This window comes from Phymastichus coffea, unplaced genomic scaffold, assembly GCF_024137745.1.
Source record: "Phymastichus coffea isolate CEN01 unplaced genomic scaffold, Cenicafe_Pcof_1.1 PCOF00004, whole genome shotgun sequence".
NCBI classification, from domain to species: Eukaryota; Metazoa; Arthropoda; class Insecta; order Hymenoptera; family Eulophidae; genus Phymastichus; species Phymastichus coffea.
Window position 1 is genome coordinate 8,500,363 of NW_026706815.1, and position 19,637 is coordinate 8,519,999.

The 19,637-nt window shown below is 39.6% G+C and overlaps 1 protein-coding gene across 5 annotated transcripts in view; it reads right to left on the reverse strand.

Annotated features, from left to right (window-relative positions):
- The window catches only part of LOC131666554 (polyphosphoinositide phosphatase), a 155,223-nt gene that overhangs the window by 68,532 nt on the left and 67,054 nt on the right, over nt 1-19,637 (reverse strand). For 4 of the 5 annotated variants that reach the window (XM_058939363.1, XM_058939354.1, XM_058939337.1 and 1 more), the window contains 2 exons: nt 10,348-10,726; nt 10,029-10,275 (listed from right to left, as the gene is read on the reverse strand). In XM_058939363.1, the coding sequence (XP_058795346.1) occupies nt 10,029-10,275; nt 10,348-10,726 (626 nt within the window). The remainder of the gene's footprint in view (nt 1-10,028; nt 10,276-10,347; nt 10,727-19,637) is intronic. The other variant, XM_058939346.1, reaches the window with a different exon arrangement.

Below are 19,637 nucleotides of genomic sequence, written 5' to 3' on the forward strand. Positions count from 1 at the left end.
TCTAAAACTCTGCACAGATGTTGACCTCAGTATAGATAACAAGTCTACCAACTTTGAACAAAATTGGTGATTTGAAGTTTTAAACTGTTTGAAATAGCCAAGAATTGCCCATATAAGCTCGCTAATGCCGGTTGTTCGTTTCGGATTCATATTAGGTAATTTGCATATATCCGACAACAGCACAGAACCTAAAAAAGGTGAGCCTAATTATGATAAATTGTATGAATTGAGACCATTGCTGGATAGACTTCAAGAAACATTCAAAACTTGCTGGAAACCAAGCAAATATCAATCTATCGATGAATCCATGATAAAATTCGAAGGTCGAAGTAGCCTGAAGCAATACTTGCCAGCAAAACCAATAAAACGAGGATATAAATGTTGGGTTCGTGCGGATGAGTCCAGTTACGTATGTGAATTTCAAGTTTATACTGGCAAAACCGAAAGTTCTGAGAAACAGTTAGAGGCACGAGTTGTCGAAGATTTGACGCGTGAACTTGTTGGTAAAAATCACCATGTGTACTTTGACAATTTCTTCACTGGTGTCGATCTATTAATTTCGCTGAAAGAAGACAAAATATTTGCTTGCGGAACTGTACGTTCCAATCGTACTGGGTTACCTAAATCTGTAATGCTTGACAAACCAATGAAACATGGACAATACGATATTTTCGAACGTCTGATACTGGTATTACATGGATAAAATGGATGGATAAGAAAGGTGCTTGTTTCCTGTCAAATTACCATGATCCATCAGAAGTGACAACAGTAAATCGAACACAGAAAGATGACACACGAGTGCAGGTAGATTGTCCAGTCATGTGCTCTGATTACAACAAATACATGGGATTTGTCGATAACGCTGATCGTTTGTTATCTACATATAAAATAGATCGAAAGTCCAGAAAGTGGTGGCACAGATTATTCTGGCATTTCATTGATCTAACTATTACAAATTCATTCATCATATTTTCAAAAATAAACGCTGATAATCCTATAATATTGAAGAAGTTCAGACTACTTTTAGTGGATCGATTGGTTTCTCACAAAATTCCAACTAAAAAAGGAAGAAAGCGACAACCTACACAAACCAATCTTCACAAACCACAAGTTTCTGTTGAAAAAAGACGCTCTCTATCTGCTCATATGCCAACACCCATTGATAATTATAGGAGATGCGCTCACTGCAGTATAAAAACAAAAGATGTGCGAACTAAATGGTCGTGCAACTATTATGTTTACAAGTAGACAGAAATTGCTTTTTGAAGTATCATTCATGAAAGATTGAAATGAATTAGAAAGCTAAGATAATTAAAAAATTGAAGGTGAGAAGATAAAAATATAAAAGTGAAAAAAAACAAAAAAAAAAAAATACAAAAAAAAATCAATCTGATCTTGGATTCACCATTTTAAATTTCGAAATTCTAGATTCAAAATCGAGATTAGCGATCCCAAAAACCCTTGTATACTAATTTTCGATAAATTAAAAAATATGCACCAAATTTTTACAGCCATCTTGGATCCACCATTTTAAATTTCGAAATTTGAGTTCAAAATCGTGATCAGCAATCCCAAAAACCCTTTTATACCATTATTCAATAAAATAAAAAATATAAACCAAATTTTTGCCGCCATCTTGGATCCGTCATTTTCAATTTCGGAGTTCGGAGTTCAGAATCGTGATTAGCGATCCCAAAAACTCCTTTGTATAAATTTTTGTAAAATTATAACTGAAAGTTTCTTCAATAATGAATTTTGTTTATAAATAGGGCTGTTTTTTCGTCTTTGTTTAACAATATTAACAAATTAATAAAAGTTGTGGCACCAATTGACGTAAATTTCAATTGTATATCATTCTATAATCGTAAAACAACAAAAAACTCAGGGTAAATTCATCAAAAACTATTCTAAATTTGCAAAAAATGCTATGAAAAAAGGTGGGAATACGTATTCCCACTGTGCCGCAAAGGGTTAATATAACACTCTCCTCAGTCTCTAGCTAAAAAATAATAGCGAAGTGTCATTGCTCTGTTTTTCTTATAACTTGAAAATAGTCAATATTTGGCGTTCAAAATCTTGAAGAATCCCGCAGAAAATATATTTTATGTCTGATTGTATTGCAAAATCGTGAAAATAATCGTACTCTCATGGATTCGGGTTCGGGTTCATGTGTTTATTCGTCGATCTCGAAAGTCATGTCCATGTTTTCTTGTTCAATCTCCTTTTTTTGTTCAACTCTTAAGAAACTATGGTAGATATAATATGGGGCTAATTGTAAGTTTAATTGATATGTCAAAAATGTGATGACATATAATCATCTACAGTTAGCCATGGAATGAATAGAATATGAGTTGAAGTTAAGTTAACTCAACGGTTCTTCTTTGTCTCAGATTTTCAGCCTCTACTCTTACTTGAAGTACGAGGTGTGTTCAAAAAGTAAGATGAATTCTTATTTTTATGAAAAAATATTTATTTATTCATCAATATTTATGTTGTCTCCTTCAAAGTAATCCCCTCACTTGTGCCAACGTTTTTTCCAATCCTCGAAGCACTTATGGTAAGCATTTTCTGGTATAGCCTTGAGTTCTTCCAGCGACTTTTTCTTTATCTCCTCAATCGTTCCAAACTTCCGTCCATTCATGTATTTCTTGAGTTTTGGAAACAGGAAAAATAAGCAGGTGCATTATCGAGATGCAAAATCCACGAATTGTTTTTCCAAAGTTCCGGACGTTTTTTGCGTACTGCTTCTCATAAATGGTGCATAACTTCAAGGTAATACTCTTTATTGACCGTACGACCTCGTGGAAAGAACTCTTGATGTACTACGTCTTACTACGCCAGGATAATTAAAGAAAACCGTGAGCAAAACCTTGACATTTGATCGAACTTGATGTGCTTTTTTCGGTCTTGGCTCTTCTGGAATCTTCCATTGGGCCGATTGGGCTTTAGTTTTGACGTTATAACCATAAACCCACGATTCATCATCAGTTATGACTCTTTTGAGCGTATCAGGATCATTATTGACGTCGTTTAACAGCTCTTAAGTGATACTCCTTCGATGGTCCTTTTGTTCGAAATTAAACAGTTTCGGAACAAATTTTACTGTTACACGTTTCATGCCGAAAACTTAGGAAAAAACTGCATGGCACGAGCCAAGAGAGATGCCGACGGCTTCAGCCACTTCTCTAATAGTGATTCGACGATTTTTAACACCATTTGTTTCACTTCTTCAACACTTTCATCAGTTATTGAAGTGCTGGGATGTCTAGAGCGAGGTTCGTCGTCGGTGTCTTCTCGGACATTTTGAAAGAGCTTATGCCACTTGTAAACATTTTTTTGACTTAAAGTAAACTCACCGTATGCCACTGTCAACATTTCAAGTATTTTGGAGTACTTAATTCCATTTTTTACACAAAATTTTATGCAAACTCTTTGATTTATTGTTTTCGACAGCAGAAAATCCCCGAGCACAAAAAACACGTCTAACATTTCTGTCTCGTAAAAAAAAAGTAAACATACTAACTGGCTGAAACTGTGAGAGTAAGTGAGGTACATGTATACAACATAATAAAAATAAAATATTGATGATCAAATCTACGTAGCCCGTTCAATTTAAAAATTCATCTTACTTTTTGAACACACCTCGTATATTCACTTCTCCTGCTTGATCAAGCATAATTCTTGTCTAATCCACATCAGTATTTAACATAGTGGGTCCGTAATATTTAATTATAATGACACTAGAAATGCTAAAAAAATCGAATAAGTTATCAGCATCCAAAGTTGGATTAATATTTGAAAATAGCTTAAAAATGTTTTTAACATAATCATTGCGTGATTCAACTACCCATCTTGCTTTAGTTATCATTCATGCCTTATTTTCTTCTTTAGTTCAAAACTAATTGTGATTACGATCCAACAGTGATGGCATTTTCGAGATCGGACTCATACCTTGTGGGGTTTGAATTTAATCTTGACATACGCGATCTACAATAGTAATATCACCAGTTTGGAACTAATCCCACATTTATATATACGAGGGAGGAAGGTCAATAAGTCTTTAGAAAATCCAAGAGATGGCCTCGTCACGCTTAAATTATGATGTTTTTGGCAAGCAATACTACTAACTAGATATCGTACAAAGTTTCAGCTCGATTCATTAAGTCGTTTCTTAATGAGCGTTGGTTGAACAAAAAGTTATTGGTTTATTTGAAAAATGGAAAAAACAGAGTTTCGAGCGGTGATAAAACATTTTCATTTGAAAGGCCTTACATCAAAAGATATCACAGTTGAGTTGAACGCCATTCATGGCAAGTCTGCCCCTGCGTTTAAGACTGTTTATAACTGGGTAAATTAATTTAAACGCGGCCGTACAACAACAAAAGATGAACCTCATTCAGGACGCTCCGTAGAAGTGAGTACGCCCGAAATGGTCAACAAAATCCACGATATGGTGTTGAGTGATAGAAGATTAAAATTGCGAGAATTAGTTGAGGCCACAGGAGTATCAAAGGGTACACTCATTTCAATTTTGCATGAAAAATTGGGAATGAAAAAAATATTAGCAAAATGGGTGCCGCGTTTTCTCACTGTTGAAAACAAACGAACCCGCGTGGTCACGTTTGAGGCTCTTTTGGCCCGCATACGTCGTAATCCGAAAGACTTTTGACGTCGACTCGTAACTGTAGACGAAACATGAGTACACCACTACACTCCTGAAACCAAAGAACAGTCCAAACAATGGATTACCGCAGAAGATCCAGCCCCAAATAAGGCAAATACAGTAAAGTCAGCTGGCAAGATTATGGCCACGGTTTTCTAGGATGCGTATGGAATCATTTATATCGACTACTTGGAAAAGGGCTAGACGATCACTGGACAATATTATGCGTCATTATTAGGTTAGTTGAAAGAAAAAATCAGAGAAAAACGTCCTCAAAAAATGGCTTACCGGATAACGATTCACGTCGAATGAAGAAGTTATCACCGAAACAAATGCCAATTTTGAGGGTTTTCAGAAATCATATTTTTCTGATGGCTTAAAAAAACTGGAAGGCCGTTTAATAAACTTTATTGACCTTCAAGGAAATTATGTTGAAAAATAAAAAAATTACATACGCAAAATTTTTTTTCCTTCTTTTTGTAAAGACTTATTAACCTCCCCTCGTAATAATCTGATCAAGTTTTAATAATGAATACAAGATTTTAGAAAAAAAGTAATACCAATCAGAAACTTTCTAGTTTACAATCATAAAAGTATTGTGCATGACTTTGCGAATTAACAATATTACTGAAAAATTTTTCATTCCTCGGAAGTTATTATTTTGCAGGGCATAACTCGAAGATATTTACATCTACACTTTTTTGCATTGAAATTAAAAAAATTAAATAAATTTAATTAAATCTTAAGTTCTTTAAGATGAAACCAATAATTTTCAATTTATTCATCATTCAAATCGAACACGGTTAAACAGTTTCATATGACTAATCACATGAAGTGAAAGGGAGGGGGAAAGAGAAGCAAGATAATACGAGAGGTAGGATAGGGAGACGGATAAGTAAGGGAGGGAGTGGAAAGAACAGGATGGGAAAAGGAAAGGGGGAAGAGATAGGTTGATAAATAAACAATATTTTCTTATTTGAGTTACTTTTGAGGTCAACAGTGTCTAACTTAAATTAACATGTTTCAAATAGATACTTTCACAGCGACTAATTCGTTAGAGAACTTAAAAAAATTACTATCCAATTTTTTAAAATTTTGCTCTTGAATTAACCCTCGGAAGGGCAGGAAAATAAACCTTTGAATATTATTCCGGACGAATAATGTCCCGCTATTTCCAAATCCGGTGTGAAAAATAGGGGTTAGCATTAAAAAAGTAAGGTTAACCTTGAAATGATTTTGGGGGTGGGGTAGAGGGTCATTCGGACCCTATAAATATCCCATCATCTGAATATACAATTTCACGTAAAATATAAATCTGTGACGAAAAATGAGGGGTTCCATTCAAAAAGTAAAGTTGACCTTGAAGTAATTGTGGGGGTGGGGTGGGGTCATTCGAACCCTACACATATTACATGATTTGAACGTAGAATTCAACGCAGAATCTTAATCCGAAATAAAAATTATGGGTTTCTATTTAAAAAAACATTGACCTTGGAATGACCTTGACCTATCATGTTCAAGGTCAAATTTAAGGTCACCAAAATATGGTTCCCTTGGTATTGAACAACTTTTGTCTGAATTATTTTTCTGTAATATGCATAGAATTTGAGATATAGGGGTCCATAGATTAAAGTGACTCATACTGTATATGAGATGACCAATACCGGGTAAGCAATGGATTGCAAAAATGATATATATCAAGTGAAATTGATTTATCTACAATTGTTGATGAATAATATGTTCTATTATACATATAACTTATATTTATATCTGAGGTAGAATAATACATGTAAATTGAGTATGCGTGATCAGACATAGCAAATAATGAAACTGATAATACCAACGTCAATCCGGCAAAATCAAATGAAAATATGAAAAATGCGCCGCTAACGTCACCTGAGAGATTGGCCAATAAAAGAGTAGTTTATAAAAACCAATTTCAATCTTCATCACTGATGCACACTGAGGTGAGAGCAACCATGAAACTAGAGGTGAAATATATCAGTAGAATAGGTTTAAAAAGAAATAAAATAACACTAAATTGGAGAATAATCAGACAGCGTATCAGACACGCAAATTATCACATCTGACCAATGACGATTTTTCTTTCCGACCAAGAGAGGGGTAACAGACATTTTTGAGAAGACTAACTGGGTACTCTATCGTTTTGCTAATACGAGCTGCACGACTGAGAAAGATGCTGTACCATCATCGCACTGGAAGTCAAGAATGCACTTAACTCTGCTAGCTATCGACACATCTACTGTTAAAAATATTGAATAGCTACCTTTAGGACAGAAAATCAGTAATAGTTACTAAATGTAAGAAGTGTGTAATCGACCTTCTGCAGGAAAACCACAGGAATCGGTAAAAATTTCTTCTTATAAATCTACATATATGATAGAAAATTGAAACTGAAGCTATCTAACAGAGTATTGCTATTTAGATTTACTAACAACTTAGTACCAATACTAATATCTGAAACAGCAAAGTTAGTAGAAGTAATTGCCATGAATTTCAGGAACTAATAGTTCAATGGCTGAATAGTAGGCATTTGCGGTTAAGAATGGCGAGGAAATTTGATATTTTTAGTTTGTAATAAATAGAGGAATAATACCTTTACAGAACGAGATAAAATATTTGGAAGTATGGTAAGTAGTCATTTAAGCATCACGTCAAGAAAGCAGGAACAAAAAAGTCAATAATCTGTACATCACTGTCAGGATTTGTATAGTTGTAAAGTCAATATAACTGTATTGATATGGCCAACTGTAGTTTTGCCAGCAATAGTCGACAAGCAGACTAATGCAAAATGAACCTACGTATATAGGTGCAGCATAGCATTCACTAGTACGAGCTGCGGCTAATGTGCTTATAGAGGTTAGCTTGTAACGGAGAAACAGCCGATACCGCCTGGTTAGCTCGCGGCCATCCACACGAATTATTTATTTAAGGTGGGAATTCGGGAAGCACGAACGTTTTCACAACTGAATGACCTGCCGAGCCGGACATATCAAAACACGTGTAAATAATAATTTTCCCAGGAGGAGGAGTGACACAGCGAATAAATCAATAAATCTCGTCGTTCTTAAGATCCAGTTTTAATAACAGCAAAAGATAACAAAACAAATAAACAACTTAAGAAGCAACAATAAATTAAACATAAACGCAACAACATAACGCTCGCTTATCGCACGACCGACAAATCTCCTCTGCGCTTGTGAAGAAGTACGAATTGGCGGCAGAACTGACGTTCAATTCGTCTTCACACTACAAATTCCACGCTTTACAAACAACACTAAACGGCATACGTTTCAAGAAATATCGTTGCGATCGCGAACGGCGAAGTAGCTGGCAAGTCTGCCTCACTATCCTCCGGATAGATACACCCGGTACATGCGAAAGAGAGAGAGAAAACTCGGCACCGACCTCGTTCGCTCTCCTTTGTTTTCTTCGGCTGCTTCTCTTGTTGCCAAAAAATCTGCTGTGTGGTTGTGTGTGTGTGTGTGTGTATGTATGTGTGCGTGTGTGTACTCTTGTTTCCAATGCTCGTGTTGATGTTCCTGTTGTTACTGTTGTTGTGGTTGTTGTTGTTATTGCTGTTGTTGCTGGTATCGTTGAACTCCTCCTTCTCCTTCTCACAATACTCCATTAGGCTTAATGACGATCGTTGACGCGCGTACGCTTGTGTCACCTCGCCGGAAAACTCACACACCAGTGTGGGTCCTCGCGACAAAATACGTGGCTGGGTGCGACCCAACCAATCTCCAATCAAAGCCTATCACTCTAACACACTGGGCGTGTATCCTCTGCAATTATCCGTCGGCAAGAGCACGGGAAACTCAACAGAATTATGCCAGAAAAAACATAATTCCTGCACGCACGTGATGACCTGTATAAAACTCTTGTATTGGCTGTCTCTCTTTCCACAATCGGCGCAAAGATGCACGTGAAACGCTCTCTTTCTTCTTTCTCCACTGTCTCTCTCTCTCTCTCTCTTTCTCCTCGCTCTTCTCTCACCGTCGCCCCAGCATCGAACCTCGGAAAACAGAAAAAGGCTTACATGAGTATATGCTTATAACGCACACACTCGCAGTCTGGCGCGGCGCTCAAACCCCGACGAGAGCCCGACGACAGAAACGAAAGCCATGCCGCGATTCTCCATCACAAGCTATTAACTATTGAAAGATAAGGATATATGAACCATGCAATAATAACATTGACGAAAACAGGAACAGCTGATTAAGCAGGACAAGAAGTATATATGAACAAAAATAAGTGAGATGCTTTTCGAGAGATGGCAAGTGAAATTGTACTTTTTAAAAGATGAATGATTGATATATACTTTTATATAGAAGGTCAAGAAGTGGATATTACAGAACTATGACGAGATAAAGTACTGACTGACACAGAGACTTAATAACGATAACTGTTTCGGAACATATCTATTGATAACAAGATACAGGCCCAGAAGCCATTATCGTTTTTACGGTGAATGATACCGCAGGAAACACTTTGCTTGAGTGCTCTACGAATACGATTGAAGACAGCTCACAGCAAAAGTAGGATGGATTTGGTTATCAAAAGATAACTTCGTAACGACCATGTTGATGTTCAAGAAAACATAAGACCTTAAAGCTACTTGCTATCACTATTCACTAGGGAAACAATTAAAACCAAAAAAAAGAAGACAAAAATGATAAAAAGAAACTGAAGAAATCGTAAGAATGATAGACTGAGAAATGTAATATCCAAAGAGAGATTCTTCGGGATTTTAGGACAGATCTTATCAAAATAATATTGAAAAAAAGTACGGGTGAGTGACATGTGTAAGTAAAATTTTGATGCATCACGACATTGGAGTTGAGATAATTTCGACAATCTTATCAACAATGCATGGTACAGACTATAAAAGATTTTATCCTACATCCATAGGGATAGAGAAAAACATAGAGAAAAATCAAGACACCTAAGTAGGCAAGCAAACAGAAAAAGAAAAAGAAAATGAAAGAGAGAGAGAGAGAGAGAGAGAGAAAGAGAGAGAGAGAGAGAGAAAGAGAGAAATAGTCGGGGTAGGGAAAGACACACACACGTACGTTCACACACCCGTAAGCATACACATAATGAGAAGACCTATGATTAGTTATATTTTGGATTCTCAAAATACATTTTAGATCTTGTTATAATAGAAAATAGTCACATGAATTTATGAGATATCTAAGAAAAAAGTTGATTTTTTCTATTTATACGAAGTTATGATGACAAATAATATAATAATTACTTATAATATTGTAAATATTTATTCATTATTAAATGTTATCTATTCAGATAATAACTAATCTTTTTTGTGACTTATGAGACTTACTTCAAAATTAGCACCTCGCTTAAGAAATCTTGTTCCAGCATATTTATTACTTCTTCTTGCTATAATTGTAATGTATAATGATCGCCCATATACACTTACATTCGATTGACCGACAAAACCATGAATTATATGTACTAACCAATCCCTGTGCAGCTCATTTGCGACAGGTGATAATAGATGCGAATTCCAGATAAAACGTCGGTAAGGATTATTCCAAATTCCATACTCCTGTTTAGCACTATAATATCTTTATTAAAATTTTATCAATTTTATAAAAGTATACTGTTTACTAGATTTCATATATTTATTTTTAACATACCTATTTTCGTCTACTTCTGCTTGGAATGCCGACATGTCAAAAGAATTTTGTGCATGGTTATTTTCATTTTCTTTTAATATTGAAGAAATACTATTAGATATTTTTTTATTTTGCAAGTAATTGGTTACAATCATATTATGTTGCAATGTATGTGTTAAATCATAAGAATAACTAAAATAAAAATTGCTGCTTAAATCTATACTCTGAAACATTTTCACGTATCTTTGCTCATCAGGATGGAAGTGTCGTATAGTATCACTTGGAATATATATCATTGTCGAATCTTCTACTTTGTATATTGTATGATGCCCGATTGCAGCCACTCTTCTTCTTTTAGTAATAAGAATTATGTAGTATCCTTCTAAAAATCGTATAAAGCCTAAAAAAAAAAAAAAAATTTGAATTGAAAATTATTCAAACATATTCTACATAATTTTTATTTTTGTTTGTACTAGAAACATAAAGAGTATATAAAGATTTGTTAAATACTAGATATCTTATTTTTAGTTCAAGGTAGCTTTCTATAATAATCTTGGTAATGAATATTATATTACGTTAAATTTACTCTCCACACCAAGTAGCTTAAACGATCAATTCTTTTAGTAAATCACTTGCTGATAGCTCGCGCACGGTCATGTATCTACCAGAGATTCAAGCAGCTTACTTTAACGTACCCTCCTGATCAAATCAAGTCAACTCAAAAATATAGCACGAGACATCATAAATATGTGATAAGAGCAGGCAGTAAACTTATCTCTAGTATAACTCTCTCCCTTTCCTTTTTGCTCACGGTGAGGCACAGTGGCCAGTGTTGAGCGTATTATAAGAATGCGTCTAACTAATAGCTTTCTTTGTTTCAGCAGTCGCTGATCACCAATGATAAGTGGCTGAGGAGGTTCAAAGACGCTATACAGTAGTAGAAGAAAGAGAGAGTGAGAGAAAAAGAGAGAGAGCGCATAACATGCACTATGTACATCTAAGCAAGCGCGCGACGCACAACTGATAAGAGCTGTGTCGCGTGCTGTTTAAGAGTAGATCAAAAGGGAGCAAAAAGAGCGCGAGTCGGTGATCGCGAGTATGCTGCAGCCGGCAGGCAGGATTTTTTAACTCCCTATGAGTTAGCTACATCTAAGCTTGAAAGTTCGTGCAACATCACGTTTCCTCCGATCTTCTTTTAAGCTAGTTTGCATTGAATGACTGCTTGAAAAAGACAAAGAGACAAGCTAGATGGTTTGGTCGGTCCGTCAGCATTCCGGTGAATCACTGAAATCTGCGTAGAAGAAACGGTTAGCGTCAGTGGTAGCGCATCATCCTGTGGCCTTCGTTTTTCAATCTGCAATATTTATATTTTATTTTTTCTTCAATATTTCTAATATTTTGTTTCGACTTCTCGAGCAAATTATTTCAGGTGAAGCGATTTCTATTCGGCAACCAGGTTTGTGCTGATTTCTGCGTTTTTTCGCTGCACTTGTCCTAAATAATTGCATTTCCTTCTCGAGGTCATCACCTAACCTTGGTGTAATTTTGTCATCTACTGGATGACATGGGTTCTGGTTCTGTATCTTATTGTCATCAACACTCACAGGCCTTCGCTTCCCTGCTCACTGGACTATCATCTATAATAATCACTGAACCTTATCTAAATCTCTGCACCTATTTTTATTTTTGAGTGAGAGATTCTTTTCTGTTGTGAATGTATGCTGTTGCGCTATAGCAAACCGTCATTTGCTTGTGTGTTTTATACTGCTTTTACGTTATTATTATTGTTATCTCTGCATGCATTTTTGTTCTGTATCATCATGTTTTTCTCGTCATTTACTTTGTGATGATGCGTCATCACGCGAAAAGCCTGACCTACAGAGTTTGCGCGAAATGCTCTCCCGACAAGAGTCAGTCGCCTAACATCCTTTTTTATCTGACTAACTGAGACTGTGTAAGTTTTTCTACATTTTATTAATGTCACATCGTAACAGTGCCAGGTGTAACCTTGTATTGCAGCGCCTTGATCGTTCACTTTTATGTCTGTTTAATAATTTTCTTTATCATCACAATTTTATCTCCTCGAACTCTCGTCCTGCTTTTTCTGGTTCGACCGATTTTGTATATTGTGCCGATCGTTCGTCGAGTATCGTCACGTCACTTGTCAATACATCATCAGCTCTGATACCAGAATTTGTCTGATACCAGACCTTTAGCCCAGCTCTCCAAGCCATCCAAGGTTATGGAACGCTTACTCCATAGATAATTTTCTTTTTATATGGATGCTAATAATCTCTTAGATGAGAAGCAGACTGGTTTTTGGAGGGGCCACTCGACTAAGACTGTCCTGGTGGGTCTTCATGATAAATTAGTCATGCTATTGAGTCGAGGCAAGTTACTATACTCTTGCTCTTTGACTTTTTTAAGGCTTTTGACAAGATCCCTCATGATTTTTTCATTTATAAAATAAGAACCTGCAATATTGCTGATTCAATACTCCGTTGGTTTTTGAGCTACTTGACTGAACGGCTGCAGACTGTTGTTGATCAGAGGGGCTTGGTCTCGCAGTGATTGCGTGCTCAGATCGTTCTGGGACCATTCCTCTTTGCTATTTTTATAAATCATCTACTTAAAGTACTATTATTTTGCTGATACATGATCTATGCCGATGATACCTAAATTTATTATCACTGTTTCCCCTCTGAAATCCTTCATGGTCTTGTCAGAGTGCAACTTAATGCGCAGGCTGTTGCTGATTGGGCCAGGCTCAATGGTCTCCAACTTAATGTTGCTAAGACAAATGCTATCATTATCGGCAGTGAATCCTATATTTCATCTTTAAACATTAGTTCACTTTTGCAGATCACCGTTAATAACAATCCTATACCCTTGGTATATCCTCTCTCTTGGTCAAGAGTCGCGACTTCATAATCTCATTTACACTCCATTTAAAAACTCATGTAAACAGCATCATTAAAGAGGTCTATCTTAATTTAAACTCCCTCAAATTTTACAGAAAATCCTTAGCTATCACTACTAGAAAATACCTTGTGCAAATATTAATTTTTTCTCACTTTAATTACGCTTCTTTGATTTTTCATAAACTAGATAAAATTAGATCTAAAGCCCTACCAGTCGCTCATAATGTATGTGTTCGTTTTGTAACTGGTTTAATTCCGTCATTCTATCTTCAAATATTAAATCCCTTGTAATTTTTCATAGACTTCGACTTCGTTGGCTCTCCTTTGAGACATACCGACAAATTTTACTTCTTCTTCACACTTATAAAACTGTCTGTTCCCTACACCCAACATATCTCACTACCTATCTGCAAACTCCGAATTAATCCCATATCAAACGTTCTGCTCGCAATTCACTCATGGCTTTCTCATATCCGGCACCTCGCACTAAGGCCTGGTTCAATTCTGCTTCGATTTATGGCATGTTCCTTCTTAATCAGTTATCGATCACTGACTGACGTGGACAGATACGATGAACTCAATTCCTGGCTTTTTTCACTTTTCACAGTAATTAAGTAGCAGCTCTTTCATCATAGTCAGATCCGAATCTCTCTCAAACCTTCCGTCTCCCTTAAAGCTACCAGCTGCCTTACTTCCTTTTAATGTCTCAGCTTTTACGTCCACCTCAAACTATCTACACAATCCTGGATCTTATCTTGCCTATAATTTTCCTCCTTTTAATTCACTTCATTAATTGTTCCCTTTACAATATCATTCTTAATCTTTATTGTTTTCCTCTTTCGTTCTTTCGGGTACATTTCTTCGGGTGTTCCTGAGCTGCTGCTTATATACATTTATTATGCTCTCGTTGCCTATACGATTACTTGCCTCTTTGCGTGTTTTTCTTTCCGCTGACGCATGTACACCTCTATGGTAGTTGCGTTTCGCTTTTATGTATTAATACTCTTTTGTATTTTATTAATTATTTACGTTTCTCACCGATTTTTTAAAATTCTTTTTATTTTTATGTATTTTGTTATTTTGTTTTAAGTTCATTGCTTTTCGATTGTATCTTTCGTAACTTTTATTGCCTTATATTTTAGTGGTTGCTTTTTACTGTAAATTTTATGTATTGGACTCTCACTGTATATAGCCTATGGGGTTCTATCCTAAGGTTTAATAAATGCATAATCAATCAATCTCTCTCGTGAATACTCTTTCCTCTCTTCATGGCAGCTTGAAGGTCGCGTTAATTCTAAGTTAGGTAGATAACAAGCAAAGCGTTCACCCGCCTGCTATTTGACTTTCATTGTTCAAACAGCAGCTTATAGGTAGAGAGCGTTCATTCGACAAGTCAAGGCGTTCATTTGGCAGGAAATTCACGTCCTTTTAGCGGTATTAATAGTTTACATCATTTTTTAATGTCAATAGCTATATTTGTTCTTTCATTTGATAATATAAATAGTGTAACGGGGTATGAATTTCGTGTTAATACCTTTATCTCACACAGTGCGCAGTCGAGCCGGAATGCGCGCGATGAGAACAAAATAAGCAATCTTTAACTAACCGAGGAGTGGAGAAGGACGGGTATCACTCAATAAACTAAGCAATAACAAGGAACGAAAATAAATTATTGTTTCGATCACACACAGACTAGTTTATTTACGATAATTATCTACAACGCATTTAGCCCACGCATAAACGTTTATTCAATGAGCGCGACAACTATACGCACCGCCATTTTAATCGCAATCGCAAATCAAACGAGCGCTGCCGGTTTATTAACGCTTGCGCATGACTTTGCGAAAGAAAGGTTAACAGATCAGGCGCGGCTGTTCAATAACATCGTAACGCGAAGCTGGCCAGCTTACCTTGATACGCTTGTCGCTTTATCAGGGGGAACAAATCGACGTCACTCTTCAACGCGTGGCTCAGGTTGCCGCTTTTCCAAATCAAACACGAGGTCTTCTCTATTCCTCTGTTGCTTCCACCGAGTTAATTCAGTGGCTTCGTGGCTGGCCTACGATGGCGTACTAGCTGCGTTAACGAGATAACGGTAATAATAAACTATTGCCAATTTTGTATTGGCGTTCAATGATTTTTACTGGATACAGCTCTCGCACGCACTCACTGTTGCCGATACTAGAGATACTCCTCTATTCCTTCACGCTATTACCATTGCCAGAGGTACTCCTCTACTGGTCCTTCTTTCTTCGCACGGATTCCGCCCCATTTCGGACCAAGTTGCCTTTTTACTTCCCCCGGCCGGTAGGTGCTGCTCTCACAGGCAGTCGTGCGATCGAGACGGTAGCGCAAACCGGACGTTTACCGACACAGCCCCCTTCCAGTCTGGATCCTTGGGATCCGTGACGAGAGAATCGTTTGCGCTACTCGCGTCGAGGTAAGGTAAACAAAAGACAACGTAGAATTGTGTTACTTAGTATACTATTTATTAACCGAGTATTATCCGGGATAGGTTGTGACCTCAGGGGCAGGTACCTTTACAAAGGTGATCGAAAATATCAAAGGGCTGCTTCTTTATACCCTTCCTCGTTTAGATTGAGGCATCCATGCGCCTCCCAATCCAATCGCTCGGGTACGATCTCCGGCTGTTGCCGAGCGTGAGGGCACCGATCTGCACGGGTCACGTCGAGGTAGTGACAAATATTGCAGCCTTCCCACTGTACCCGCGATATAGTGCCTCGTGGCAGTGTTCGCTCTCGAGGGGTTAACGGCAGCCCATCCCGACGATTGAGTGCGGACCACAGCGGTAGCTCCACCGAAGGCGCTTCGTCCATGGACCCCACCACAAGATTAATGTGGATAGGTCCCGTGCCTTGGTCCGCTGTTGAGGTTAACCACCTGGTTAACCCCACACGTCGGTTGGTTTTGTTTGACGGTCGACGTGGGGGTAGATACTGCTGCCTTGGTCACCGGAGGTCGATTGGTAGCCGAAGGTCGGTCGATGACCGGGCCCTCGAGGGCCTGACGGTGTCGGCGTTTTACCTCCTTTAACGCTGCGGTAAACTGGCGACGATGAGACACCACCTTGCTCCAGTGATCCAGATTGCTGGGGCGGTGTCCCTTGGCCGTGAATGCGTCAAATTCGGCGTATACGGCTCGTTGAAGTGCGTTGAGGGTGGTCCAGCTTTGCTCAACCTCCCTCAAGCTCTTGACGATCTCCTCCCACAACTCGTGACTACCCGGCGCTGTTGGCTGGTGGAGGAAATCCGGGCATCAGTCAGTATCGACGGGTGCACTATCAGTCTGAGTGCTCGTCGATACCTTCGGCGCTGCCGCCGGAATGGCTCCAGCTGGTAGTCCTGGCAGCAACGGGGTCTCCTCATACACGATGCCTAGTGCGGATAATGGAGTCTGGAGCTCATCTTCGCCAACTAGTCAATCAACACGGATGACGAGTCCTCGCGGGCTCGCGCTCGTACCTGTTCCTTCTCTTTCCTTGATTCTTTAATGAGGTGGAGGGCGGCATACACTACTCCATTGACGGCGGGGCCCAAATCCAATCCTATGAGGACGGCCGCCGCTTGCTCAAATTGCTCCTGCGTAATTTTCATCTTGTAATATTTCTACATGTCAATACAGATAATCTTTTCCTTTCATATCGAGGTGGAAGCCTGTTCGGCTACCCAGGACCTTCGTCACTGGGATTGAAGGTGGGATCCTTTGCGTCGATCTCCCAGATCCTTCGTTCGCAGGGGGTCATTCATAAATCGTCAGTGTTCTCGGGGGTCTCCCTCTCTTCCATTTTACGACGACGGGAGGGGAGATAAGTGGACTTTATTGGCACGACGGGGCCTGAATAGTCAGTACGTTCTTGCGAGGTCGTCCCCGCGGGCGCTTTACCGTGCCATTCGATGGGGCTGATTTCGGGGTCTTATCAGGGTGATCGGAAGGGGTACGATGAGGGTGGCTTGAACTCGTCGCATTATCGCTCTGAGGCGTATTATTCGCGGTAATGGCGCGTTCGCTCTCGTGGGGTGTTGCATTGCTCTCTATAGGCGGATGGTTCGTCGCCTCAGCTCCCTCGGAGGTCGAGGTATCGTCGTCATCTCGCCTTCGGGTTTCGCCATCCGACAGTATGCCCTCCTGTCCGTAATAGGGTTTGAGGTCTTTGGCGTGAACCAATTCTTTGACCTCTTCCTGTTGGTTGGCAAGGTGGTACCAATTGACTCCGAGTACCTTGATGATCACGTAAGGGCCCACGAATTTCGGCGATAGCTTCGCGAATACACCCTGTGTCGCACAAGGTAGTATGCAGCTCCTTTTCCACACCCAGTCCCCTTCCTTGAAGCCCTATGCTTAGCATTATAATATTTCGCCTGTCTAAGGGATTCGTTAGAGGCGATCTCTCGGGCCTCCTGAATGACGAACCGGTTATTTTCCATATGCTCATTCCATTTCTCTATTCGGAGCAAGTCTTCCTCCTGGGCCGCAAGCTCGTCCCTCTGTCTACGGAGGCTGTACGGGGCTTCCGATTATCTCCCATAATTGAGCATTGCAGGTCTGGTTCCCGTGAAACTGTGGATAGCAATATTCAGTGTGAACGCGAGTTCAGGTAAGACTCGGTCCCACTCCTTATGATTCCCATGTACGTATGAGGTAATGATCGTCTTCAGAGTTTTATTAACTCTTTCGGTAAGGTTAGCTTGGGGGATATAATTTGGCGGTTTACCCCCTGTTTCCTCAGGTATCCATCTACAAGCTAGTTGCGTAATTCGGTGTCATTATCGGATAGAAATATCTTAGGCGTGCCGAAGCGCAGGATCACTCGTTCCCGAAACGCAGGATCACTCGTTCCCGAAGTTCCTTTATGATCGTCTTACCATTGGCACTACGTATAGGTATGCATTCGACTCATCGCGTGAATAAGTCGACGAACACTAATACGTATTCGTGCCCTCAAGGGCTCCTCGGAAAGGGCCTGGCAATGTCGCCCGCCACCACTTGCCAGGGTGTGGACAACATCCAATCCCTCATGAGTCCGCGCGGCAGTCGCTGTTCGACCTTACATTGCTGACAAATCTAACATTTTTGGACGTACACTTTAACGTCCGCGTACATACCTGGCCAATAGTAGGACTGTGCGACGCGGGTGAAGGTTTTCTCTCGCCCCAGGTGTCTGGCGGTCTTAATGTCGTGGTTGTCGAACAGGACAGCTTCTCGGTCTTCCGGTGACACGACTAGCTTTCAGGTATCCTCATACCCGTACTCGTCTCGGTAGTCACTCTTGGGCCGTTGGTGGTACATCACCCTGCCCACTACCTTCCAATCTGGGTATTCCTCTGGATTGGCTTCGACGCGTTGGAACTGTTCCGAGTACCAGGCGTCGTCTCTTTCTTTTGACTGATCTATCGCGCCGATCTCCGCCTTTGCGAGCTCGAACGCGCGCGACAACGCACCAGGTAATACGTTGTCAGCCCCCTTTCGATATTATATTTCGAAAGCATGTAGTGCCGAGCTGCAGTGCCCATCGGGCCAGACGTCCTATGGGATTTTTCAAATTATACAGCCATTTTAGACTGTTGTAATCCGTCATTACTTTGAATCGATACGCTTCTATATATGGGCGGAACTTCTGTATAGTTGAAACGACCGCCAAGCATTCGCGTTCCGTGGCAGGGTAGTTTTGCTCCGCCGGGTTAAGGACTCTGCTAACGTATTCGATGATTCGGTCTTCGTCCCGTACTTTCTAAATCAGGACGACGCCAATTCCCGTGGCGCTAGCGTCTGTCTCCAACACATACAGTCCATCGGGTTTTGCCAATGCGAGATACGGTGCGGATATCATGAGTGCCTTAAGTTTGGCGAAGGCTTACCCTTGATCTGGTCCCCACACATATTCACACTTTTTCCCCGTTAATTTAGTTAACGGTTGAGCGTGTGTGTCGAAATCACTCAAGACGAGGCGGTACCAAGAAGCAACCCCTGGAAAAGTATGCAACTGTCGTACGTTCCCTGGTCTGGGGTACTCCATGATAGAGCGCACCTTTTCAGGGTCAGGTCTGATTCCCTCTCGATTGATCAACAGTCCCAAGTATTTCGCCTCCGGCTTGCAGAAGACACTCTTCTCTCGATTAATTGAGTCTGGCTTGGCTTAACCTATCCAACAAGGTTCTAAGATGTCGTAGGTGGTCTTCAAATCTGGACGACACTACGATGATATCGTCCAAATAGGCGAAGGCAAAATCGCCAAATTCTGGACCGATTAGGCTGTCTAATAACCGTTGGAAGGTGGCTCCGGCACACGAGAGACCAAATGGCATTTGCACGAACTGGAAGTGCCTCAATCCGAGCACGGTAAAGGCAGTGATGGGTCGAGATTTGGGTTTG